The sequence below is a fragment of the Athalia rosae genome, chromosome 6, assembly GCF_917208135.1.
Source record: "Athalia rosae chromosome 6, iyAthRosa1.1, whole genome shotgun sequence".
Classification (NCBI taxonomy): Eukaryota; Metazoa; Arthropoda; class Insecta; order Hymenoptera; family Athaliidae; genus Athalia; species Athalia rosae.
In genome coordinates, this window is record NC_064031.1 from 12,457,854 (window position 1) to 12,482,911 (window position 25,058).

Genomic DNA, 25,058 nt, shown 5'->3' on the forward strand with positions numbered 1-25,058 from the left:
TGCCCCAGTTACATAAATTTTCAATTTCCTACCTGATTCACAAAGCTTGCGTATGTAATTGATGAAAGAGAGAGAAGAGAAATTATAGACCGTGTGTATTATTAGAACGTCTCAATATTCTTTTATATGGTTTGAGAATTCCCTCTATTAAAATAAAAAAATCTTGTACCAAAAACAAATGCAAGGACGGAGATTTTTAAACCCAATTAAAACAGTGATTTATTTTTTGCTCAAAAATCGAATTTTTTCTTTGTTTTTTCAAGAGTAATCTCACGTATAATCAGCTCAGGAATTCAAATCTGAAAGCCAAAATCATCTACTCGTGCAATCGATCAAGTAATCATCAATTATTCGCTGTTGGGAGCAGAAAAATTAAGACATATCGATTGCTTTTAGTCGTCGACCCACTTTGGATTGTCGCAATCCATCCATGGGTCAAAATATTCGAAAATTTCTCGGTCTACGAGGGACCCTTAGCTTAGCTGGAGTCAGGTAGCCACGGGCGCGCGGTTTGTTGTGGGGCGTCACCTCTGCTCAGCCCTGAAGGTGACGTCTCACAACAAAGCGCTACGCTGCTGGCTACGCTGATTCCAGCAAAGCTCGGGTTTGCTGGAGAATTGAAAAATTCGAATATTTCGACCCATGGATGGATTGCGACAATCCAAAGCGGGTCGACGACTAAAAGCAATCGATATGTCTTAATTTTTCTGCTCCCAACAGCGAATAATTGATGATTACTTGATCGATTGCATGAGTAGATGATTTTGGCGTTCAGATTTGGATTCCTGAGCTGATTATACGCGAGATTACTCTTGAAGAACCAAAAAAAAATTCGATTTTTGAGCAAAAAATAAATCACTGTTTCAATTAGGTTTAATATGCTTTTCTGACGTAATTTGACCTCAGGAATCCGAATCTGGACGAAAAATTGATCTATCTCTAAAATTGACCGAGTTATCGCCAATTTTCAGCTTCTTGGGGTCGAAAATAAAAAATTGATTTTTTAGTCTATCTTAATGTAATTTGAGCTTAGGAATCCGAATCTGGAAGAAAAACGGATCTATCTGCAAGAATGACCGAGTTATCGCTATTTTTTGTGATTTTCGGCATAAATTTGAGAATATCTCGAAGGGAAAAAATCGTAGCTCAATTTGGACAACGGATTCGTGTTCCTGAGGTCAAAATACATAAGAAAAGTGCCATACGATCAATTTAAAAAAAAAAAAATTTTTGGTCAAAATTTGAAAAAATCGTAAGGGGTACCCCTTGGAAAAATCTCAAATTTTAGCCAAAAATTTTTATTTTTTAAAATTGATCGTATGGCACTTTTCTTATGTATTTTGACCTCAGGAACACGAATCCGTTGTCCAAATTGAGCTACGATTTTTTCCCTTCGAGATATCCTCAAATTTATGCCAAAAATTGCGAAAAAATAGGGATAACTCGGTCATTTTCGGAGATAGATCAATTTTTCTGCCAGATTCGGATTCCTGAGCTCAAATTACATTTAAATAGACTAAAAAATGAATTTTTCATCTTTGACCCCAAAAAGCTGAAAATTGACGATAACTCGGGCAATTTTAGAGATGGATCAATTTTTCTTCCAGATTCGGATTCCTGAGGTCAAAATACGTCAGAAAAGTGTAATACAATCAATTCTTAAACTACTTTGCTTTTGGCCTGAAAATCGATTTTTTTTTTTGGTTCTTCAAGAGTAATCTCACGTATAATCAGCTCAGGAATCCAAATCTGAAAGCCAAAATCATCTACTCGTGCAATCGATCGATTAATCATCAATTATTCGCTGTTGGGAGCAGAAAAATGATAAGACATATCGATTGCTATTAGTCGTAGACCCACTTTGGATTGTCGCAATCCGTGCATGGGTCGAAATATTCGAATTTCTCAATTCTCCAGCAAACCCGAGCTTAGCTGGAGTCAGGTAGCCACGGGCGCGCGGTTTGTTTTGGGGCGTCACCTCTGCTCAGCCCCGAAGGTGACGTCTCACAACAAAGCGCTAAGCGCTAGAGCTAGATGAATTTTTCTTCCAGAATCGGATTCCTGAGATCAATACACGCAAGAAATGCATATTAAACCCGATTAAAAAAATGATTTATCTTTGTGTTCTATAAAATTGAACTTGGACGTCGTCTCGGCGACGTGCGGATTAACAGGTATCGAAATATTCCATCGTCGGTTGGTTTTCGCGGCGATTCGTATTCCCAAGGAAATAAATCGACGGTAAAAAGAGAATACTGGCCGGTTATTGCGAACTGATAAAAAAATCATGAATTATACAGCGACTGATTGTGAGGGGTGTTACCCCCGGCGCGAAGATAGGACTGTTTTTGTTTTCTTAATTCAATTCTAATAGATAATTTTTTCGTTCACCGGAAACTGGCTAACGGGATCGATAATAACTCGAGAATAATTGGATCATTTTATATCGATGTACGGTTAACGAGCTAGTCCTGGAAAAACTTGACGTTTGCGTCATCTAAGGTCGTTTATTAGTGACGCGAGTATCGGAGTAATTAAAAAACCGTTTCAGAGTTATTACACCTAACTTAAATTCGTGCTCGTTACTCTCGAGAATCGGATATCCTCGTGGAGGTCTGTGGGGAAATCTACCGCCGACAAAATCGTATTTTAAGTATTTCACGCCCTCCTCGCGTAGGTTTAATGTACATATAGTTGAAAATTCACGAAATCCTTTCACCGTCGATATGCATACGTGTTCGTATATACGTGTGTGTGGCGGTCTGTTTGATCAAAATTCAATTTCCCATCTACGTACACATATGTATATACCTCATAATGCTACGGTACACATCTGCAACCGTTCGCATATAACTATTCCTTTTTCTGATCAAATTTCAATATTCGATCTTCCCTCAATCTGTAAAATGAGAATTTTCAAATTCACAATGAAATTTTCCCAGTGCCTCGCCTCGTCGAAATTCCCGCACTCAAATCCCTTCGCAAGAATAGAAAAATCTCTCTAGAAGTAAAAAAGACAAAAAAAAAAACAAAATAGAAAAAGGTAAAGTTCATGCAAACATTCCGAAGCTTTGCGGTTTGATTCTACATTTCCTTTTCACAGACGCGTAATTCTTCACGTGCATGCACATTACATGTATGTGTCGCGACGAATTGAAATAAAAAAAGGAGAAAAAAAATAATCAAAATCTCCGCAAACATGCAACTGCTCCGGGGGAGGGGTTGTACAAATGTTTGATTATATTCCCACGCTCTTATATACACCCGATAAAATCTTATGTACGCTACGTACGAACGTGAAATATATTTGCGCCCCTATTTCAATTCGAATCCTCTCCTCTCCTTTGTGGCGCGTGTGCCAGAATTTCATTTCGTCGTACATCGCGTCAGGTGTGTTAAATCCATTTACCTAAATAATGTATTTTTATCACGCGCGCGACTTATTTCTCTCGTATCGAACACCTGAGCCCGTACAAGATCTCCCGCGCACACGTAACCCCCGAGACAAGGAGATTTTCAACCGTCGGAAATATTCGGCAACGAGTTTATCAGCTTCCGACGAAAATCGCAAAAAAATATCTACCCTGTCAAACGAATTAATACGTACATACGTGGACTTTCGCTTGAAAAATACGTTATTCAAATTCTGCTCGTTACTTCGAGATGATAAGACTCACGATCGGTGGCTCGGAGAGGAAGTTGCGTGACGTGCGAGTAATGAATGCTTCACGTATCTAATAAGTATTCAAATAGAAGCTGGAACGTGGTGATGTATAATAAATAAATGCAGGGGCGACGGAGAGGCGGGGTGCATCTGCACCTATCGTTTTAAATTATGTATCGATCCACAATAAATTTGTATAATAATCTCGCACCGATCGTACCGATCTTTACCGCAACATTTCTCATATTTTTGTTACAGTAAGATTACACGACAGTATACAAGAAGAAAATTTCCACTACCTGGTCTTTGACTTGTAAGTAGAAAAAAATTTAACTAAAATCAAAAGAATATTCATCAATCTTCGTGAAACTGACGATGCAAAATGTTCCTCCATTATTTTTCGTTGTGAAAAGATGGGGAATCTATGAGGTTCAAAGAATTTATCTAGTGTTGTTTCGATGTAGTGTATACGTACGTATAAATTTTTTGTTTTTTTTATTTTCATACTTTTTCACGAAATTTTTCATCGACTAACAGAAGAGGCGTGAGCGGTCTAGATTCTATAAAAATTATCTTCCGCTACAGCGTGATGATAAATTGGTCGATTCTCGGAAGGATGTATCGTCGAGGTGCGATGTATGATAGTTAAATTTGTATTTTGTTCAATTCCCGTTAAGAATATATTGTAAGCTGACACATGAGCCACTAACTTTATTACATACTTATACATACACGGCGAGAATTTGTAATCACCGGGTTAATTAAGAGTTCCCTTTGAAAAATTGCGTCTCTCGTATCTCGCGATAGTTGCGTATAAGTAGTGAATAATAGTATTTTTTTTCTTTTTGTTTTTTTTTTTTTTTCTCGATTCAACAGCTTTATAATGCCCGGTATAACGTACGTACGTACGTATATGTAATACATATTTGTATAACGTAGTATATAGGATCGTGATCCCGAAGTAAGAATGGAAAAATGTCCGAAGTGAAAGTAGGTTCCCAGCTGTATCCGTAAGGTGCTTTTACTACTTTTTGTGTTCATATATAATTAAATTTGTAGAGTTTGCATTGTCCGCGATAAAGTAACTGTCATTACTAATTTTTAATGGGAACTTATAATACAACTATTATACGTATATCCATACTTTCGACGAGCGTTCGTTACATTTTCTATAAATACTTATATCTATATTACGACGATGCGTGTATCGAGTCCCATTGTGAGAGTCCGATCGGATCGTTTCGTTGTTTTTTTTTTATTGTTTCTCATTTCAAAATTTCGTCATCGTCCGACGATCGATTTTACGTGTAACTTTAATTCGCGTTCACACCCAGTCGGATTGTTCTCGCACCCCGTTCAATTATCCTTCAAGATTTCTCAATCATCAAAGAACTTCGAGGGGTAAAATCGACCAATCAAAATTAATTGCCGCAATATTCTACGCTCGGAGAAGATGAATAAAAAAAAAAAAAAAAAGTGAAAGAAGTAACCAAAGAAGAATGGAGATAGAAAAGAGGAAAAAGAAATTGAGAGCGAACGATTGAACTGCAGATATCGTAACCATCCTCAATTATTGATACATCCAATTCTAACGATCGGTGGTACAATAGACCTTTATTTGAAAGTCAACTTTACGCGCACTCGTACGTATATCGCGATAATTGAGGGACGCGTTTAAAATTGAAGAATATTAAATACGGAGCAGTTCAATTTGAACGCTTACTCTATCATTAGCTGCATTGTTATCGTTGGTTCTTTGCTTCACTCCCGATACGTAGCAATGCGTATTTAAATTGATTGAAATTACAGAGTGACCGGCGGAGAACTCTTCGAAGATATAGTTGCACGAGAATTCTATAGCGAGGCTGACGCGTCCCACTGTATTCAACAGATTTTAGAAAGTGTTCATCATTGTCACCATAACGGCGTCGTTCACAGAGATTTGAAGGTATTTGAAAAAACAAAAGACAAAGATAATATGCAATTATCACCTTACCTCACCACGTAAATGAGCTTGAATTTCCGTCAACGCCTGCGCGGAATTCGATCAACAATTCATTCGATTTTATTATCAATTTTCTACAACGAGATCGTTTTATTCTTGTGTGTCTCTTTTTTTTTTTTTGCCTTCTCGATTGCAGCCGGAAAATTTATTGCTAGCCAGTAAAGCGAAAGGAGCTGCAGTAAAGCTCGCGGATTTTGGCCTCGCCATCGAAGTACAGGGTGAACAACAGGCGTGGTTCGGTAAGTGGATGTATTAGGTTTCGTACATAACGAATGTATATAATATATATTTTACATAATTGATCGCCAGTTAAACCCCCACGGCGGCCACTTGAATATTCAAAACTCGATAATTGCAAATTTTCCAACTCATCGACGTAAATATAACGCGAGAAATATTCCTGATACAATAAGGCCTATAGCCGTGTAATATAATAACGAAATTAATTGTTCGGTATATTTAATTACAATAATAATAATAATTAACGGGATATCGCAAACCGCGCACCGATCGACCCAACGAATCAAACGAGACGTAGTTTCGGAATTCTTTCTAATACGAGTTAATTAAAAATTCAAGGATTCGCCGGAACGCCCGGTTACCTCAGCCCCGAAGTACTGAAAAAGGAACCCTACGGAAAACCGGTAGACATTTGGGCCTGCGGTGTTATTTTATACATCCTCTTGGTCGGTTATCCGCCCTTTTGGGATGAGGATCAACATCGTTTATACGCACAGATCAAAGCGGGCGCATACGACGTGAGTTTATCGAAATACGATTATCTACTTTAGTTCGTCGCACGTGAGCTAAAAAAAAAAAAATAAACGAATAAAATAGAACACCACGTGCCTGTTATCATCCTGTGAAATTTCCCATTTTTCAGTATCCCAGTCCGGAATGGGATACGGTGACACCGGATGCAAAGAATCTGATTAATCAGATGCTCACGGTTAATCCAAGCAAGAGAATCACAGCCAGTGACGCCCTGAAGCACCCATGGATCTGCGTACGTATTTTTCGAGAGAACAAATGATCACGATTCAATCGTCGGAGGACAAAATTCACGAAGGATCGTCGTTGAACTAAAATTTCTGTCCTTATTTTTTTTTTACAGCAACGAGAACGCGTCGCATCCGTCGTACACAGGCAGGAGACTGTCGACTGCTTGAAGAAATTCAACGCGAGGCGCAAATTGAAAGTAAGTTTAAATAAAAATAGAAAAAAAAACAACTCGTTTTTCTTGCCTTTTTCGATACTTCGTCGATCTTCGACCGTGTGAGCCTAAAAAACTTACGTCTGCTCTGTTCCGAAGAAAAAAGAAGATAAACGAAACGGAGGATACCGGATGAAATTTTCCGACGCCATGGATTTCGTGATCTGAACGGAACAATCTGCATCCGCCTAAAATTTTAGATCCGAGGATATCGCGGCGTCGGTTTTCACCGTATAAAAAGACGAAACGAGCAGCCACGATATCTCGCGTATGTACCTGCCTCGTTTGTATCGGCGTCAACGAGATCGCGTCCGTCGTGAAGTCCATTCCATGACGCGAGTTAAACTACGAAGTCCATATGCCGGTTCTCGTTTCTCGTTGAGAGCATATACCGCGATGATGATAATAATGCCCAGGTAGAGAAGCTGTAGCCAGTTTAGTTTAGTTCGGATTGTTCGGTCGATGTGACATGACTCGTACTACTATAAGGTGCAGAGGCGATCGACGGATGAATTGTTTTTTTAGTTCGTTCATTCGACAAGTATACTTGATTCGTTATCGTGATGCGGGCCTTGAAATCAAGATTCGTTCTGTGCAGACAACAGGGGACCACGATCCCAGAGGTGAAAAATTACAACTGTTTAAAAATGAAAATTTTATACATTCGTCTTCACGAAACTCTGGAGTTAAATGCGAACGATAACAACACCAACGAATAATAACGACAATAATAATATTCGAAGGGAGAGGAAATTAAAACAAGTTAAAAAGTACAAAGCTTTTCAAGCTTCGGGGTTGCGTATCGCATCACGGTCTGGAGTTTTTAAGCTCAAAGGTCAAAGGTCGAGAGAAGAATGGAAAAGGGATTCCATACAAATGTTTTCCACCCTATTCCGTGTAACTGAATTTTCTTTCATGCTGTTTTTTTTTTTTTCTTTTTCTCTGTACCTTTCCGTGTGATCCCAAAGAAATTCGAGGAGTTCACGTTTTCCAATCAATTTGCGCGTTTCTCAATCGAAACTAAATCAATCACGGATTCATTGTGTAATAACTTTTACAATCGAATACTAAACTCCCCAAGAGATGATCATAATGATCGTTATTATGAATTTGTCAATTTCTGTTGTTCCTTTTTTTTTGCGGTTTTTTTGATCTTCCATTATTCAATTACGACGGTCGGGGTGGTGCCGATGAATTTGTCTCACTGATATGCTGATTTGTTTTGTTTTGTTACGCGTGTGTTTGACAGGGTGCCATTTTGACAACGATGTTGGCGACAAGAAACTTTTCCAGTAAGTATGATACTCAGGGTAAGTACCTCCGGCCAACTTCAAATTCCATGAATTATATACCGTACCCATAGCAAGTTAATTACATACAGTAGAAACGAAATGACAATTATTATCGATCTTATCAACATTATGTGTCATATTCCCTCCCTAACGTCACACGCCATGCAATTTCGATATGATAATACGATAATTCGATAAGACACGAATGGTGCAGCGTTGAAATTTCGATCGTTAAAATTTTGGAGTGAAATTAATACTGCAAAAAAGTCGATCATTTGTATGTTGACATGATATCGTAATACCATTCGAAACTGATACAGCAGATCAGTCTGTTCTTTCAATTTTTCGTTGTACCGATGCACAAATCTATATGTATATATATATAGAATTTTTGTAAATTTTTACATGAAAAAAAAAAGAAAAGAAAAACAGTGTTGTGAATATTCGATACCTAGATACGCACACCTGTACATTATTATGTGTTTTGTATAATCGAAATTTTGAAATCCCATAAAAAAAAAAAAAAAACTACCTACCGTCCAATTTATAGTGTGAGTATTTTGCGTAGTTTGTGCACAGTTGTAACTGCGGCAAAGTAAGTTGTGAATAAATGAAAAATAAAAAGTGTCAAGTACGTCGATAATTATTGGTATTTACGCGGGTACGTAAATTAATTTCCGCGCGCGAAGATGGGAGTGAAATTTTTTTTATCGTCGGGTGCACGAACGATAATCACCTGGGAAATGCGCATGCATCACCTATACGAATTTTCCGAACCAGTCCCGAATTATTTTCTAACAGATGAAAAGAAACGTTCGTCGGTCAGATCGAGTGGAATCGAAAATCCATATGCGATTAACTCCGGGTAATCGGACCGTTTGATTCGAAAATAAAATACACCATATGCATGTATCGATGCGGTATAGGTACGGCATACACGTATTTTGCAACGAACACCGTTCGGCGATGTAGTTCCGTGCGAAGGGTGGAGAGGAATCATTCGGGCACATTCGATATAATCAAAACCTACGTCATGCGACTAACGGAAATAACGAGAATTCAACGCGGTTTGATTCGGTAGGTAGGAGCGTTAATCGAAAGCCACGTAAATTAACAACCGCTGTTCGTGAAATGGGTGGAGCGCTTTTCGATTGGCGAATAAAAACGTCGCCGAAATGGTCGAGTGACAAAAAAAAAATTTATCCATCACATACGTACATTGTACGCAAATATGCGTGTCGCGCCCCTCCGAGCGCACAATTATCAAATATTTAATTAGCGCCGACCGACGAAAACTTATCCCTCTTTCATTTTCGCACAGAATTGCACGTTTCGCGTGCTTTTTTTAACGTGAAAAACGCTAGTCCGGTTGTTAATCATTTTTTCAATCGAATACTTCGAGCGTAGATGATTCACAAAGTCAACGAGTCAAGAATAATTGTCGTTCTTTTGACGAACGCATTTTTTTTTCTTAATATAAAACATCCGACGGATCACCGGGCTTCTTGGAACGACCATCGTTGATTCTGAGCTTTTACACAAGTCTGATGACCTTTTCATCTAAGATTCGCATTCCTACGTCGGCTATGTTTAGTGCTACACATCATTCCGGAAGATCGTGATTATTATATTCTTAGAATACCTATATAGCGTGGAGAGTAGGAACGCGTGATAGCTTTACGGAGGTTAATACCCATCACCGCCGCCTCGCCGTTCGATCGGTAAACGAATAAATAAAATCGTATATTTAAACAATAGGCAATAATTTCTCGCAACAATGGGCAACGTCTCGCAAAAACCGATCACACGCAGAAGCTGAACAGCTGGGCGGTGTATCTCATACTTATATATCCCATTTGTCAAACGGTGCACTTGTGTACGCGACTCGCAATCAGTTGCAAGGACTTTAGCTGTTTAATTTACACCCGAACTCCGCGAACTTCTGCAATTAAACTTTCATTAAAGCGACGCTGAAAACAATAATCAAGTTTTACGATAGCGTTATTCTCTTCGTCCCATTTACCCTCCCCTTTCCATCATTTTTTCCATTCTTTTTCTGCGACGCGCGCCTCTTTCTTTCATTTAATATGAACGACACGGGTACACAGCTTGTGAAAAATTCAAATGCTACAATGCTTCGTGTCAAAGATAATTATCAAAGAGCAATTTATGAAGAACTATTTTTTTATCGAACGAAGTCAGAAAAATTTCCTATGATTCGAGTGAAAATTTATAAATTCATAACGAATATGAGGAAAAAAATTTTCCACCTTATTTTTCAAACGCTGAAATATTGACGAGGCTATTCATAGACTGGCAAAAACTTTTACCGCGTTATAAATCAGATCGCAACCCGTATCTGTGTACACCAACACATATACTCGCAGCCAGATGATATACGTGTTACAGTCGGCGGATTTCTGACGTTGGACATTTAGTTTTTAGGTTTAGAACAAAGGCGTTGTTAAACCGCGACCAAAATTAAGCCTGAAACCGGAACAAACACCGCGTCATCTCGCACTCAATTAGACCTCAGTCGCAACGCAAGGAACCCAACTTCCAAATCAGAAGCTCTAGGCGAGGTAGTATTCTATTTCGTCTAGCCTCCGGGGACCTCTTCAGTCTCATTCAAATTAGCTCGAACTTCAATTAATTTGATTAACTGACTTATAAGCTCCTGCTAGCTAAGTCCCGCCCATATCACGACCGGCGCGGAGTCATTACAGTTATTACATACGTGGTGTGTAAGTCTTTTTCTTCGCCTTCTCATCGGTATGTTCGAAAAAGAGAAAAGAAAAAAAAAAAAAATGATCAGACGATTCTTCGTTATTCGGACGCCCTCGATTTGGACTTGACACTTTTATTAACAAAGAAAAACAAGATGATAAACGAAATGAAAGAAATTGTGGCACTTTTTTGGTCGGAAGGCGTATTTTATGGGCGTTTTTTTTTTTTTCCTGGCCTGTACAATATACCCCCCCTGCATATAATTGAATAAACGTCTCACGAGTCATTATTCCAGAAATCATTGAATATTTGAGAAACTATGTATTTTTAAAGCGTCATGGAGTGGGCCGGAGGTATATTAACCTGTAATTTTCTTCAATAAGAAAATTATTTAGAGATTAATATGTTGTGAAAACGGCCAAAGAATCGTGCCAAAGATAATAATATGATTAAATATTATTACATAAAATTGAAACAAGCAACAAAAAAAAAAAAGAAATTATAGCACATCTAAGGACAACATGTTCACCAAAACGGAAAGATATCATTAACCTACTATATGATCATTGATTGTGATAAGCGCATCGGAAACCGATGACCACATAAATTCCACACACTGCGCTGAAATCGAAAAAAATATTTCACGGAACGATAAATTTTCAAATATTGTGAAAATTTCATCGGTTTTCGATCGCTTTATAATCACATGAATTAATACACGCACAATAACGTCATACAAATTTCATACTCAGAGCATGCATGTTACTTCATTCATTTGTATCATCATAAGATAGAGTATTATATCGATTTTTTTTTAGTACCCCCTTTATCTTACCCGTAAACTTATTAAAAAAAAAAAAAAAAAGTGAGACGCGAAAGTCATAAAAATAGTTGAGCTTTCGAAATATTAAAATCGGTCCTCTTGCAGCGATTAGATACAATATTTAAGCTGAAATCTCTTGGCAAATTCGAATCTTGAATCAATAAAGCGCCACAATGCAAATGCAAATTTCGTTAATCTAAAGAGATTCTCATTAATTAGATCATCGCAGAGTCGCTCGATGTTCAAAAAGACCTCCATTTTGTGTTAACATTCAACCTTTTCACCCCCGTTACTTTCTTAGTCTCAAATTCCAAATCACTGTTCAACCGCATACCCATTATTTAGCGAATTATCAAATTTTTCAAACATAGGCATCACCGTAGACTAACTGCACTTCTAGTGGAAATGTTTAAAATTGCATTGTCTTCGTATGAATATGAATAGTGTTAATATATTTGCAGAATCTAAACGTACATATTTCTCTACTGTTAAATCCTCTTGAATCTATTTGAGAAAAAAAAACTTGCTAGACAACAGTTTTCTTTTTTTCCTCAACAGACATCGATAATTTCCAAAGATTATCTTCACGCATATCGTATGCAAATACCTAAAGTTATCGCTTGACTATGTGTGTCTTGCATTATAAATATTATAACACCTTTCTTTAAAGAAATAAATTTAAATAAAAAGAAAATAAGGGAGGGAATAATAATAGCTATGAATATATTTCTGGATAGACAGTGTTACTTTTATGCATTTGCAACTTGATAGAGTGCTTGTCATAGTTTAAATAGTTGATTCATATTAGATCTAGTGATTTAATCGTAACATAAAATCTTTTGGTTTCGTTATAACATATTATGGTATCATATGATATCTCTGATCGACGCTTGGGAGTTTCAAAAATTTACTTCAACTATTCGAAGTCTTCGAAGGATATCAATTTTGCCAAATTTTTATTATCATCGTATATTTGTTACGGACGTATTTCCTTTTCGATCCCAAGCGTCTGTTAGAAATAATATAATTGCCTCTATCTGATAGAAAAAAATTGTAGATTTTTTTTTTCTTTTTTTTCATTGAGAAAGAGTTAAGAGAGCTCGAAACGATCCACATGAGAGTAGACGAGAAGGAATAAAAAAGTATAGTTAAAGGATAGAGGCAATAAAATATTATATGCCTTGTGTTAACGTGCTACCTATACAACCTTCTGCCATTTCATAGAATCATAAAACGTACATCACTGGAAAATTCAAAATGAGGAGAAAAAAAAGAAAATTACGACGTACCTATTTAAATGCGTTTCGCATTTTGCTTGCGGTAATTTTCGCCATCATCCACGTGCCTATTTCACAGCAAATCTGCGTCACATTTTAACGTTTCTTATTAACTTGGAAAACTTTTTTCGATCAAATCGCACGTCATAATCATGTACATCAATTCGAAGTAAATTCATTCACATTTGACGCGGTGAATAAATTTTTTATTTTTCATTTTCGACAGTTGAATCGTCGTTTGATATAATATCTGCGTTTTGGATGTTCATGTGAAATCACAATTCACCGAAAGATATATCATAACTCACGTCACATTTCACACGACATCACGTCATTTACATTTGTATATATCCACCAACAGCTACTCAACACACATTATACACCCGTACACGATATTGTGTCTATATCATATTGTACCTAAATGCAATCAAATCATATGTACGACATATGTACTTGAAAAAAGCACACTTTACACGGTAGTTAGTTTGGTACGTGTAAATCCTAGCTAGCAGCAAGCAAGCGATGTTAACGAGATGTCTGTGTCTGTTTTCTTTGGTTCACCCCGTTACTATCAACCAACCACCAATCGCAATGAACCAAACCAACCACGACCAACCATACCAATCGAATTGAATCGTATCGAATGAAATCTTGCCGTACGCTGTGATCCGAAGAAAGTGGTAAGACAAGTGTCATGTCATGTCTTTTTTTTTTTTTCTTCATTGTCTCAGCAACAAAATTAATGATTTTTCAATTTTTATAAATGTATATATATATTGATGGGTATATGTTCAACGAATATACCATTTACTTATGTATATATATACTTTTATATTTTAACACGGAGCGCTCTTGATAAACACCTTATATCACACTAACAATTATTATATTATTATATACATTACATGGTAAAATATGGATTCAGCTACAAAATTTATTACCAGTTTGATCTATTCTGTTACAAAAGAAAAAAAAAGATTCATTTTTGTTTGACTCGAATAATCCTTCTTTATAGATACTTACTTCTCATTTTTACTCTTTCGTAATTTACAGTGCAAAATTTGATTTCGAGGTTCATGAAATTAAGCAGAATAGATCGTTCAATTGTTGTTTTTTTATTAAAAATTGGGACATTATTGTACAGCTTGGTATGTTGGGTTGCGGCCAATGTATATATTATATATTGTATAAAGATTATAAATTTTTATTTATCCGTTGCATGTGCTTATGGTAATTGTCGCCTGTCTCGTATCTGGACGTTGTGAGATAATGTGAAAATTTCTTGGGGTGGTTGAAAAAAGTATAACCAAATATGTTTAAAAATTTTTTCCATAAGACATACGTTATTGTTGTTAATTTGTTTCTATGGGGAATTCAACTGAAAATATTGTACGAAACACGTGACCTTGGCAATGCTTAAACGTTTTTTGTGTACTTTAACATTTTGTATTTGTCTGTAATACTCTTGCATGCTAAACACTGACACCATCGGCTTGTAGATTTTACTACACAAATATCTCTTGAAAATTTAAAAAGAGACCCTACAATTATTCCAAGTCTTATATCTTTCGATTGTAACTGGTAGATTTCGATCAAATTACCCCCGACAATTATTGGAGACTTTAAAATATCATTAATAAATTATTTTTAAATGAGCACGGGTTATAATTACAATTATTAATTATCTACACTTGTTATAATTATATGATTTTACGATTTCTCTTATCGAAGGACATACTTTTTTCGTACCAATTATTGATCATAAATGAATCAGTTCTGAATGATATCGGAATATATCTACGTAATTTATAATTGTACAGAAATGCAACTAACGATTTTAATTCTCTCTCAAACACGTGAAAAAAAACATCTACTTTTCAATGGGAATAACACCCATATGGGGCACTCCACGTCCAACGAGCCACTTTTTTCTAAATATTTTTCAAAAACGTTAAAGAAATTGGAGTACGTATTAATCCCATCGAGATATCCTCGATTTTTCACATTTCAGAACGATAAATTGGTGATAACTCGATCAATTTGATAGATAGATCGATTTGTCTCTCAGATTCGGATTCCTGATATCAAAATCCATAAGATTACCATAGGAACCCCTTGAAAAACGGAAATTAGCGGGAACGTGGATATTCGCAATTTTCAACATCAATCGTAGCTTTTGGAATCTTCACTTTTGGCGTTGATGAGTACTCTGAGTACGGTGTCTGCGATCCTCCAAGTCTTCGACAAAGTTTCATCAAGTTCAAACAATATTTTAGAAAAAATGGCCCGTTTGACGTGGAATACCCCATGTGTATAATCGTTGTCGCGATTAAATGTTCTAAATGGTATTGATTGATTTATTATAATTTATTCAATAATTTTATTGGTATATTGATATTGATATCTATACAGGTATGAAAATTTGAGAAATTCATTCATTTATTTGAGATTAATTAGTTGGAATTATTTCATTTTCTATACTTGTGTTCTTATTAGCAAATTATAGAGTTCTGCTTTTCAAATAGTTGAAAGAAAAAGAAAACGTATAAAACAAAAAGAATTTCACCATGAGCTGTTTGTCAACTTATTTAACGTTGCAACGTTTTTCTGTACTTGTATGTCTAATAATTGAGAACGAAACTAAATGATATGAGAAAATATCCGTATGTCAGATATTTAAATTCTTAACTCACCTCGGTATTTAAATTTTTATACGCTGTACATGTAAACGAATACGATTAAAAAATATTTACTTGACACAGGTCGACAAACCATTACGAAAAAGGGAGATGGCTCTCAAGTGAAAGAATCGACTGATAGCAGTACCACCATTGAAGATGACGACGTAAAAGGTAGGACATATTTATACGTATATTATTCAAATATTGAATAAAAAAAAAAAAACTAGCGAATATCGTTTATACATCGGTATGTACGAATGAGAAACGTCCATGTGGTGCAAATGTATGTACCGTAAGAATCGAGATCCAAAAACTGCAGAACGTGTAGATTTGTAATAATCTACCACATGCACTTCAATTTATCGCAGAAGCCAAAAAATCTGATTAACTTTTATCTGGTACTCGCGAACACCATGAAAAATATAGCCACATTTTATAAATGAATGACTACAAGCTGTATGTACAGAAGTTGCGTCATGGTGTCTTAGTATTATAATTGTAGCATAGTGTCCCATTGATTTAACATACATACCATAGAGCTGCAATGAACCAAATTTCCGGCATTCAAAGATGACAATTTTTAACCCCATGATCGTAGAGTATTGGTCGATATAATACAATAACTGACATGTTACATGTTAAGTAAATTAATTGATCACGATCAAAAAAGACTTTATAATTTATATCCAAAATTATTAACCACCGTAACGATGTAGGTTCCATTTGATCCGTAGTACATACAAAGGGAATGATCGATGAGATGTATTTAGGATCAAAAGTGTTGACCCGAATCATTACATTGGCACTAATGACCACCCTGTGAGAATTTGAAGTTCTTTTTATTTCTAGTGATATCTTATTCGATATCGGAGTGACAAATAATTTATCACTAAGTTTGAAAATCTTCTGTGTTTTGGCTACCTATATGACAATCGGCGTCTGCATCGCGTTGAACGAGCTTTTATGCTATCTGATTGCAAAAAAAAAAATCGAGTAACTTCGTTCACGTGATTGATTCAACGTGATGCATTCGCACAGCGATCACCGCAGCATGCATGTTCCTCTCCTATCCACGCGTCTTATTCGCCATATGAATTTCAATACTCAATGACTGATCATAAGATATATACGTTGATGGTATACGTTGAACTTGCAAGTAATTAATGTTTAAATATATTGGAAAAACTTGTTTCTTTTTAATTTTTTTTATTCTCTACGTATCATATATGTTGCGCAGGGCGTTCAATAATGTTGATAAATTTTTACATAAATCCCTACACGGGTTTTTTTCGGGTAATAATGGCGGCAGCTACGTTTAAAAATCGACGTCTGAAAAATCTTTTTATTGTAACAAATGAGCGAAGCCTAACGGTCATTTTTTACCTCGAATAGGCTTTTCTTCCTCGTAACGGGAAACGATTTTTCTTTCCATTTTAAAAATCCTAGAGGATTTCAAACACCATTCAACATGGTTTTCTTATACCACCATCAATAACAGGGGGGGGACCTAAATTGCCAGTACCAGTCCGAATTTTTCATAAACCAGCTTAAAACTATATAAGATTTATTACTCTCTCACTTTCTTCCGTTCCTTTTTTTTTCTTCACTTTTTTATTATATCATTTCTTTCGATGACTAACTTGTTCGCTGTACACGTTAGAAAAATGAAAAATATTTTGCGACCGTCAATGAATAAATCGAGCGTCAATGTTACATCAATTTTTGAACGCCCTGTTCGTTTTGTAATCACGCCTACTCTTAGAAATCTCATAATTTGTGACATCGAATTAATGTTTCTTGTGTATTACCTATACCGGTGCTCACAAATCCATAACACATAGAAGCGTTTCCCTACCTATATAATTCCCAATATATTATACGATTCAGATCTTCGCAGAAGATCCTGATTTTTATTATTAAATTTATTTTTTTATTTCTTATCATCATACTCGACGCACCGCAATTGAATTCGAATCGGTGTAGAATGAGATAAAGGAATCTCTCCTTATTCACGATAGGAAGATACATGTAGTGCTTTTTAGTTTCATCACTCCAATTATGTCTGGTAAAAAAAATTCCAAAAAATTCCGATGCCTGTGGCATTGATTAGGATCAATATATTGCCATATCGATCACCGTCACGTAGTTATATGAATTTCACAATGCATGTTGTGAACCGCATTATAAGTATAAATTAATATATGACGTGCAAAATATTACCCTCGTACACAAGGTTGATATTTTCGTACGAAAATTTTACCCCAGAATAAATCAAGGAAAAAAGAAAACCAAACGAAACGCTAATATCATGCACGGTAAAATCATCTCAGATCATGATATATACGTATAGTGACATTTTCTATTACCTCCTGCCCCCTCGAACTAAAATTTAAGTATGAAACAAAATGAACGATGATAAATGAGCAAGACGAGGATAAAAAAATTTATATGTATAAACCATACAGACCACCGCTCAATCACCACCACCACCACCACTGCCATATAGTTATTAATCACCACTATACTACCACTACCACGGTCACCATTAATTTTTACAGCAAAAATTAATAATATCAATTCAAGTAGGATATATTATTCGTGTAATAATAATTTGATTTTGTTAAAATGATCATAGAGAAGATTTTCATAAGAATAAAAAAATTAACAATATTTAGCGAAGAAAGCACAGCAACACGCGAATCACCGCGATGAACAAGGTTTATATTATAATTATAATTATTGTTATTATTTCTATTATTATTATCATTATTATTGTTATTTTTCTACGCTTCAGTATAGGTATATCATAGTCTAAAGAAATTGTCAAAACATCCAGGTAACTAGTCTGCAATTAATTATTATTATTACATAATCTTCTCATAATTATTTTTCATCTTATATCAGTACATTATCGTTATTCCGTTTTCTAATTCAGCAATTGGCACTCGCAGTGATCTACCTACATATCACGCTTAATTATTGTGATCATTTCTTCATTTTTAATTTTTTTCTTCATCTTAATATTCATAATTATTGATCTTAGCATATGTTATAGGTATACACATTTCAATCGTATGATGAATTGATGAATCGTAACGGCTGTTTAATTCTTTTTTTTCAACGTGCACGATATGAAATTTAAGAAAATGCGAAATATTAATTTTTCGCTGTCTAATTTTTGGATTATAATGATTTTCTTAATGAAACACGCGAAATTTTATACAAATACCTATTTTAATTCGTCCATTCGAGAAATCGAATGGTAATATCGAACAACGTCCACATGTGAAGTCAAATTTATTGTATTAAATGCAATTCCGAACTTTGTGTTTAATTGAACGGCTGTTATTATGATCGGACTGATTATTATTCATTCACTTATCTTTTCAATTCATTATTCTTACCATACTCATGATAATTCTTTAACTACATACGTACATCCATACTATGCAAAAAATTATGCTTTAGCTTTGCCTTTTGGTGTTTCGTATTACCATCATTATTGCTAAATATTGATATTATGATTATTTATATCTTCATTATTATCGTTTTAATCAATCATTATCGTTGTTGTCATAGTACGTCCCGAGTGATGAATAAGATTTTTGAAAGTTCGTTAGAATTTATAATAAATAGAGGTAGTTTATAGGCGTACAGGTATTATGCGTGTTATAGTTTAAAATAAAATGCTAAATTTCACGGCTATAAAATGATTAGCCCACATTTTATATCATTCGACAACAATACACGTTATCATTACAGAATTAGTCTCGAGACAGAAAACAATTCATCTTGATTTCGATTAAAGACAATCGAGACGGTATTTGCATTTTTCTATCACAAGAGCACATTTTTTCAATTCTTTTTATTGATAATCTCAGCACCGCACGTCACTTTTCTTTGAGAATATATTATCTAATTACGATAATTTATGGTGAACCAATTTTTCAATAGACTGGTACGTGTAAAATAGAAAATTTTTATTTGCATAAAAAAAATTTCAGAGCAAAGGAAAAAAATTGATATTTTTCATTATACTTGGAAAATTGGGTGATTGGCGAAAAATGGTTCACGATACATTTTACAAGTACAATTTGTTTTTCTCTTAGCAACAAATTACAAGGTACACCATATTATTTCAACATTCCACAATTTATATACTCCACACAACCAAAAGTCTGGTGTTATGGATTTATGAACACCATTCTGTTTCGTAACTTTCTCATTCCAATTAAAAATATTTAATTAATAATTAGAACTTTCCTGGCTTTGCGCATGCTTCCCCTGAATAATCGCTTTGGCACGTTTATATAACCACCCTGGCGCACCTACGTAAAGAGTCATGAAAAATAGTTTCAAATTGTCAAAAATGTTAATATACATTTCAACGAGAATAACCAAGAAAATAGAAGACATTGAATCTTTGCGCCACGAATCGAAAAAAAAAATTTCACCAAAATTTTTGGCAATTTAAATATCACATCGGATCTTGAAAACCATTATTCATGCGAAAACGAAGAATTTGAATGAAATTCATCATGTTATTGTGTGTGTTTGTATCAATGAATGAAAGTAGAGGTATATTCGCAAAGGTATTCGACATAATTTTTCTCCCTCTTTCTCTTGATGTATGCAAATTACCGCACATCACGTGTAAATTTTCCTTTCTGCACTCGATGTTGTACTTGTATTTTTTTTTTTAAATTAAGAGTGAAAATTTGCCACCCATAAGAGGCCAAAATGAATATCGGTCCAGGAAATCCGTCGAGATTCTCCGCTGAAAAATAAGTTCATTTATTTAAAACTAAACGACTATACCTCTAATAAATATACGCTTTTACGATTAAATGAATTTTAGAATTCGTCGCAATTAATCATCGCCAAATGATATTGTTGAACATTTCGCATCGAATAAAAAATTTCTCTTGTCCGTGATCACGTCGCAAAACCCTGATCCCCGATTGTGATCTGGATTCTGGATGAAAAAATCTTGATTTTTATTCAGCGAAATCCGTGTGACTTTATACAAAATATACGATCTCGAGATCTGTCTAGGGTGTCTCAGTTACCCGATAAACGCGTAAAAAGTTTGAAATTATATCTTTTGAACAAAGTTAATAATATAATTCACGTTACTCGCGATTACGAGATACCGAAAAAGATTCTTTCTTCCTCAATTACCCTTTGGATAACGATCAGAAGGGCTGTCGCACAGAAACAAAAAAGTTTCTCATCGCAAAAACCTTAACCATGACACCACATCTTGCGACGATCGTATAAGTTCTACGAAAAGAATCACGGATAGGAAATTTTCTATTCCTATATGTATAATGTAATTAAATAGGCATAACTTAAAAGAAAAAAAATATGCAATCCGAATTAGATGCATTTTGAACGTATGACTGTACATAGAAAAATTATGTGAATATACACATAGCATACTTCGTAAAATGATGTGGTACATACATATACGTACGTATATATATTTTTCAAATATATACACGTGTATATATTATATCTGTAAATTGTTCATGTACTTGACGTATGTGTGTATGTTGTACAGAGGATAAGAAAGGAGGCGTCGATCGGAGCAGCACGGTCATTGCAAAAGAACCCGAAGGTAATCGAATTGAAAAAAAAAACCATTAATGTCGTCTACTGTCTGTCTATCATTTTCCGTTTTACAAGAGTATTCACTAACATCGTTGCGTGTAGTGATTCGTTGTTGAAGAAAAAAAACATATCCAACGTATATAATCAGTTTGAGTAATCGGTGAATCGGTGTTTTTTTCGATTTTCAATTAAATTTCTTTTTTTTTGTTTTATTTAGAATTGAGATCAAAGCTTGCGAGAGAAGAGAATTTTCATTTACCGTAACATATAAGAAAATGCTTGTCTAGTATGTACCTTTTTTTGCCAAAAATTTTTTACCTTTTTCTTTTATGATAATTATTCCTTTTTTTGTCTCACAACTATTGTCAGACTAGAAATCGACTATTTTTCCACTTCTTTGTGATATATGTATATTGTGAAAATTAACACATATTCTTAGATCTATAGATCAATGTGTTCTGATCGATAAGATATTTATCACGCCATTGTCCGATGGGAACAATTACCCGACTTATCTCGGAAACTAGACGTTGTACCGTTATACGAAAAAAGAAACAAAAAATGGTAAAAACCAGATCGAATAACATTGATTCGAATACGAGTATAATTGAAATTCATCGTTGAGTATGTGTGCAGCTTTTTTACAAACGTTTTTTTTTTTTTTTCTTCAATATATCAATGAGGCGACGATCGTTTCAGAAAGTTCGGGGCGTCGATTAGAAAAAAAATGTTCTTAATCTCGATCCGGTTATATATTTGATTGCTTTCATTGAATGGAAAATAGTGAAAAGCTCGTACATTTATTCCAATACTATAATGAACGATGATTACATAGGTTAGACATGCGTGAACGAACTGCCGACGAACAGACTAATGGAGAGGGTCGTTTAAAGTCAGACGATTGGACCGAAATACCTGCACCTTGCTGCTGTTAGCAACTTCGAATAGATCACGGTGTGTAGCTGCAGAGACAGTTTGACTCAGTTTCCGTTCTTAGATACTCGACATTATTAAAGAGGAATTTTCGATAAAGTCCGTTAGAAGAGAAAAAAAAAAAAAAAAGTACGAATGATGTTCAAAAAATGAAGAAAAGTGACGCAAGTATTCGGCTAATATGAGATTCCATCGTTTCTCGGCATTCGTAACGCGTTGATTGACTTTTATTCGACGTAGAATTGTGATGGAAAATTGACCGGTTTAAAACGATCGAAATTCGAGGAGATCAAAAGTTACGTTTCACCAGCATGTCGTCGGTGACGAGCGTTCCAGGCTCGTCGAAACAGACGGTCGGTAGTAAGTTTCAGCCTCATCGTCGTCTGTATTATTTTAATCCTTCGTTAGCAACTGCGATGCAGATATTCATTACAATACGACAACTTCCGACGTGTTTCGGAAGTGAAACGTGCAACTCAACGAAACGTGATTGCCCGAACGATTTGACGAGTGATTTTTAACAAAAGAATATAGAGCGAACACCGATATCGCTGGGGGGGGGGGAGATGGAACACAATCGAACGATGCTGCAGTCTATTTCAGCCACTCAAATAGTTTGACAGCATCTCGTCTATCTTCCTTCCTATACCCATTTCTCGCTCGTTCCGTTGACATACACCCTCATTTCCATTCAAAGTACACTCGATTTACCTACAAACAACCGACTTCATGACGTCCGGTCTACAAGTTACCGTCATACTCTGTGTCATGGTCCACAGCTATTCGTAGAATTGTAAAGGCGACTTGACACAGATACGTATTTCTTCACAGAGTTTCAATCCCCCCTCGATCTTCGTACAAGACAATTTCTTGTAAGCTGTCACAAGGCTTCAATGATTTAATCTCATCATTCGCGTGATACCTACATCGAACTTTCATTTCCATTTTTCTTTCTTTTTTCTCACTTCTTTAACTATTTAGATTTATATTTTTTTTTCTCGTCATACCCGGATAAATGAAAGTTGCGAAAATTATTTTCCACTCGATTTGAAAATTCTATTGGAATTTATTTTGTCGTGCAAAAAATTCACTAGATCCGGAATTTGCTTTTTTTAATTGGAAAAAAAAATCGTCGATCCAACCGGATATTCTAGCGGGACGGTGTACCTACTTTCAACTCATCTCGACTGTTCGGAATCGCCGCACATAATGTATAATGTACATAAAATATCTATGTAGAATACGCGGACGATTACTTTACTGAAATTGGTAACCTTTATTCTTCATTTTAACCCATCTGCATATAAACTTTGGCATGTCGCCTCCAGGCTTTGTCTCTCAGGGAACTCCGCCCAGCAGCCCTGCCGCCGTACCGGTTGTCCTAAAGTGTCCTCCGGCTGCCTTGAAACAACCCCAAACCGGTGTTGGGAATCCATTTGGAATAGCCGCTGTTCTGCTACAAGGTGCACAAGGTAAAATATACATACATATGCATACGTACATAAATATTGGTTATATTTGAGAAAACACCACCACTTCTATCAAAACAGAAGTTGGATAGAATTTCGCTGAAACCCTAGTGTTGCAGGATCGATTTTCTACGAGTACGTAGACGAATCCGTTCCATTATACATCACCGGAACAAAGGCAGAGCGTTTGAATAAAAATGCAAAAAAAACAAAATTGCGGCAAAAAATAGCCGGAGCAATAAATTATTTAACTCACGCTCTGGACACGTGAGTTAAACAAACTCGAATTCACCATCATACTCGGGAGAATAAAAAAGATCTTCAAACGAATTCGTGTGGCATAATTTCTCATGGACAAAAACATCTACGCAATGCTCGGTTCTGTGCTGTTTAATTGAAATCGGGTTAACCACTTACGTATTGACCCCGCCTCAGATTTTATCCAAAAATGCTTGAACCAAAAAGAAAAAAAAAAAAAACATGTCTATCTACATGCATTCATAAGTTTGCGGATGATGAAATTACATTTGATGATATAGAATATGAATTTTACTTCGTACAGGCCCGATTAATTGTTCTTGTTATAATGTTCGTGTCCCCCAACTGTTACGTTTTGTGTGATTTTTATACGCGTTTTGTTCCGTTTTTAAACGATTTATTTCTTTCTCTTCCTTCAATTCCGATACGCTATTCACGCAAATTCATTACATGTTACGTGTGTACGTACATATCCATGCTTTTATTACTCTATCGAGAAGCCCAGAAATTCAATGGTACGTCGTGAGATTTTTTTCAACCTTTTCTTTACTTTTTTTCTTTTAAATCTTGTTTTTTCAAACTTTTTTTTTCACATTCACAATCTCGAACAACTTTGTCCGGAGTCCTGTAGGAAACTAACTATTATGACGTGAGTGAAAAATTTCCAGATTCCCACAGATTTGTACCGTACTGACGTACGTACTGTGTTACGTAACGCGATTTTGCTTCACGTTCCGAATACAATTACCTGAATTTTTTTCTCGCTTTTCTACACTTATTTAAACGACGGAGATTAGAATTCATTCGGAAGGAAAATATTCCATCAGCATACCCACGTGAACTTGAAAGGCGAAATTATTATTTTCAAATATATAATGGCTCGCTGAGATGATATTTCTTTTTTCTTTTATATTACTTCCATTTTTCATTTGTGGAGTTTTCCTTGTATTAACCAATGTATGTATATTGTACTACCTTGTGCGCCTATAAATGCACGCAGCAGCTGCAGTGGAATTTCTGTATACCTACTAATATTCTATTTAGTGCTTTTAGATTTACGAGGGTAATAAATCCGTTGGGTTCGAAAGAAATCCTGTGGATTT

At 35.5% G+C, this 25,058-nt stretch overlaps 1 protein-coding gene across 29 annotated transcripts in view; it reads left to right on the plus strand.

The window, feature by feature from the left end:
* LOC105690597 (calcium/calmodulin-dependent protein kinase type II alpha chain) overlaps nucleotides 1-25,058 on the plus strand; it is a 90,417-nt gene that overhangs the window by 51,457 nt on the left and 13,902 nt on the right. For 6 of the 29 annotated variants that reach the window (XM_048657395.1, XM_048657397.1, XM_048657402.1 and 3 more), the window contains 9 exons: nucleotides 3,923-3,977; nucleotides 5,474-5,612; nucleotides 5,806-5,908; nucleotides 6,249-6,427; nucleotides 6,553-6,675; nucleotides 6,784-6,867; nucleotides 8,132-8,192; nucleotides 15,764-15,853; nucleotides 21,246-21,302. In XM_048657395.1, the coding sequence (XP_048513352.1) occupies nucleotides 3,923-3,977; nucleotides 5,474-5,612; nucleotides 5,806-5,908; nucleotides 6,249-6,427; nucleotides 6,553-6,675; nucleotides 6,784-6,867; nucleotides 8,132-8,192; nucleotides 15,764-15,853; nucleotides 21,246-21,302 (891 nt within the window). Of the gene's footprint in view, nucleotides 1-3,922; nucleotides 3,978-5,473; nucleotides 5,613-5,805; nucleotides 5,909-6,248; nucleotides 6,428-6,552; nucleotides 6,676-6,783; nucleotides 6,868-8,131; nucleotides 8,193-13,675; nucleotides 13,682-15,763; nucleotides 15,854-21,245; nucleotides 21,303-23,556; nucleotides 23,701-25,058 lie in introns of all 29 variants that reach the window. The other 23 variants (XM_048657385.1, XM_048657392.1, XM_048657396.1 and 20 more) reach the window with 11 other exon arrangements.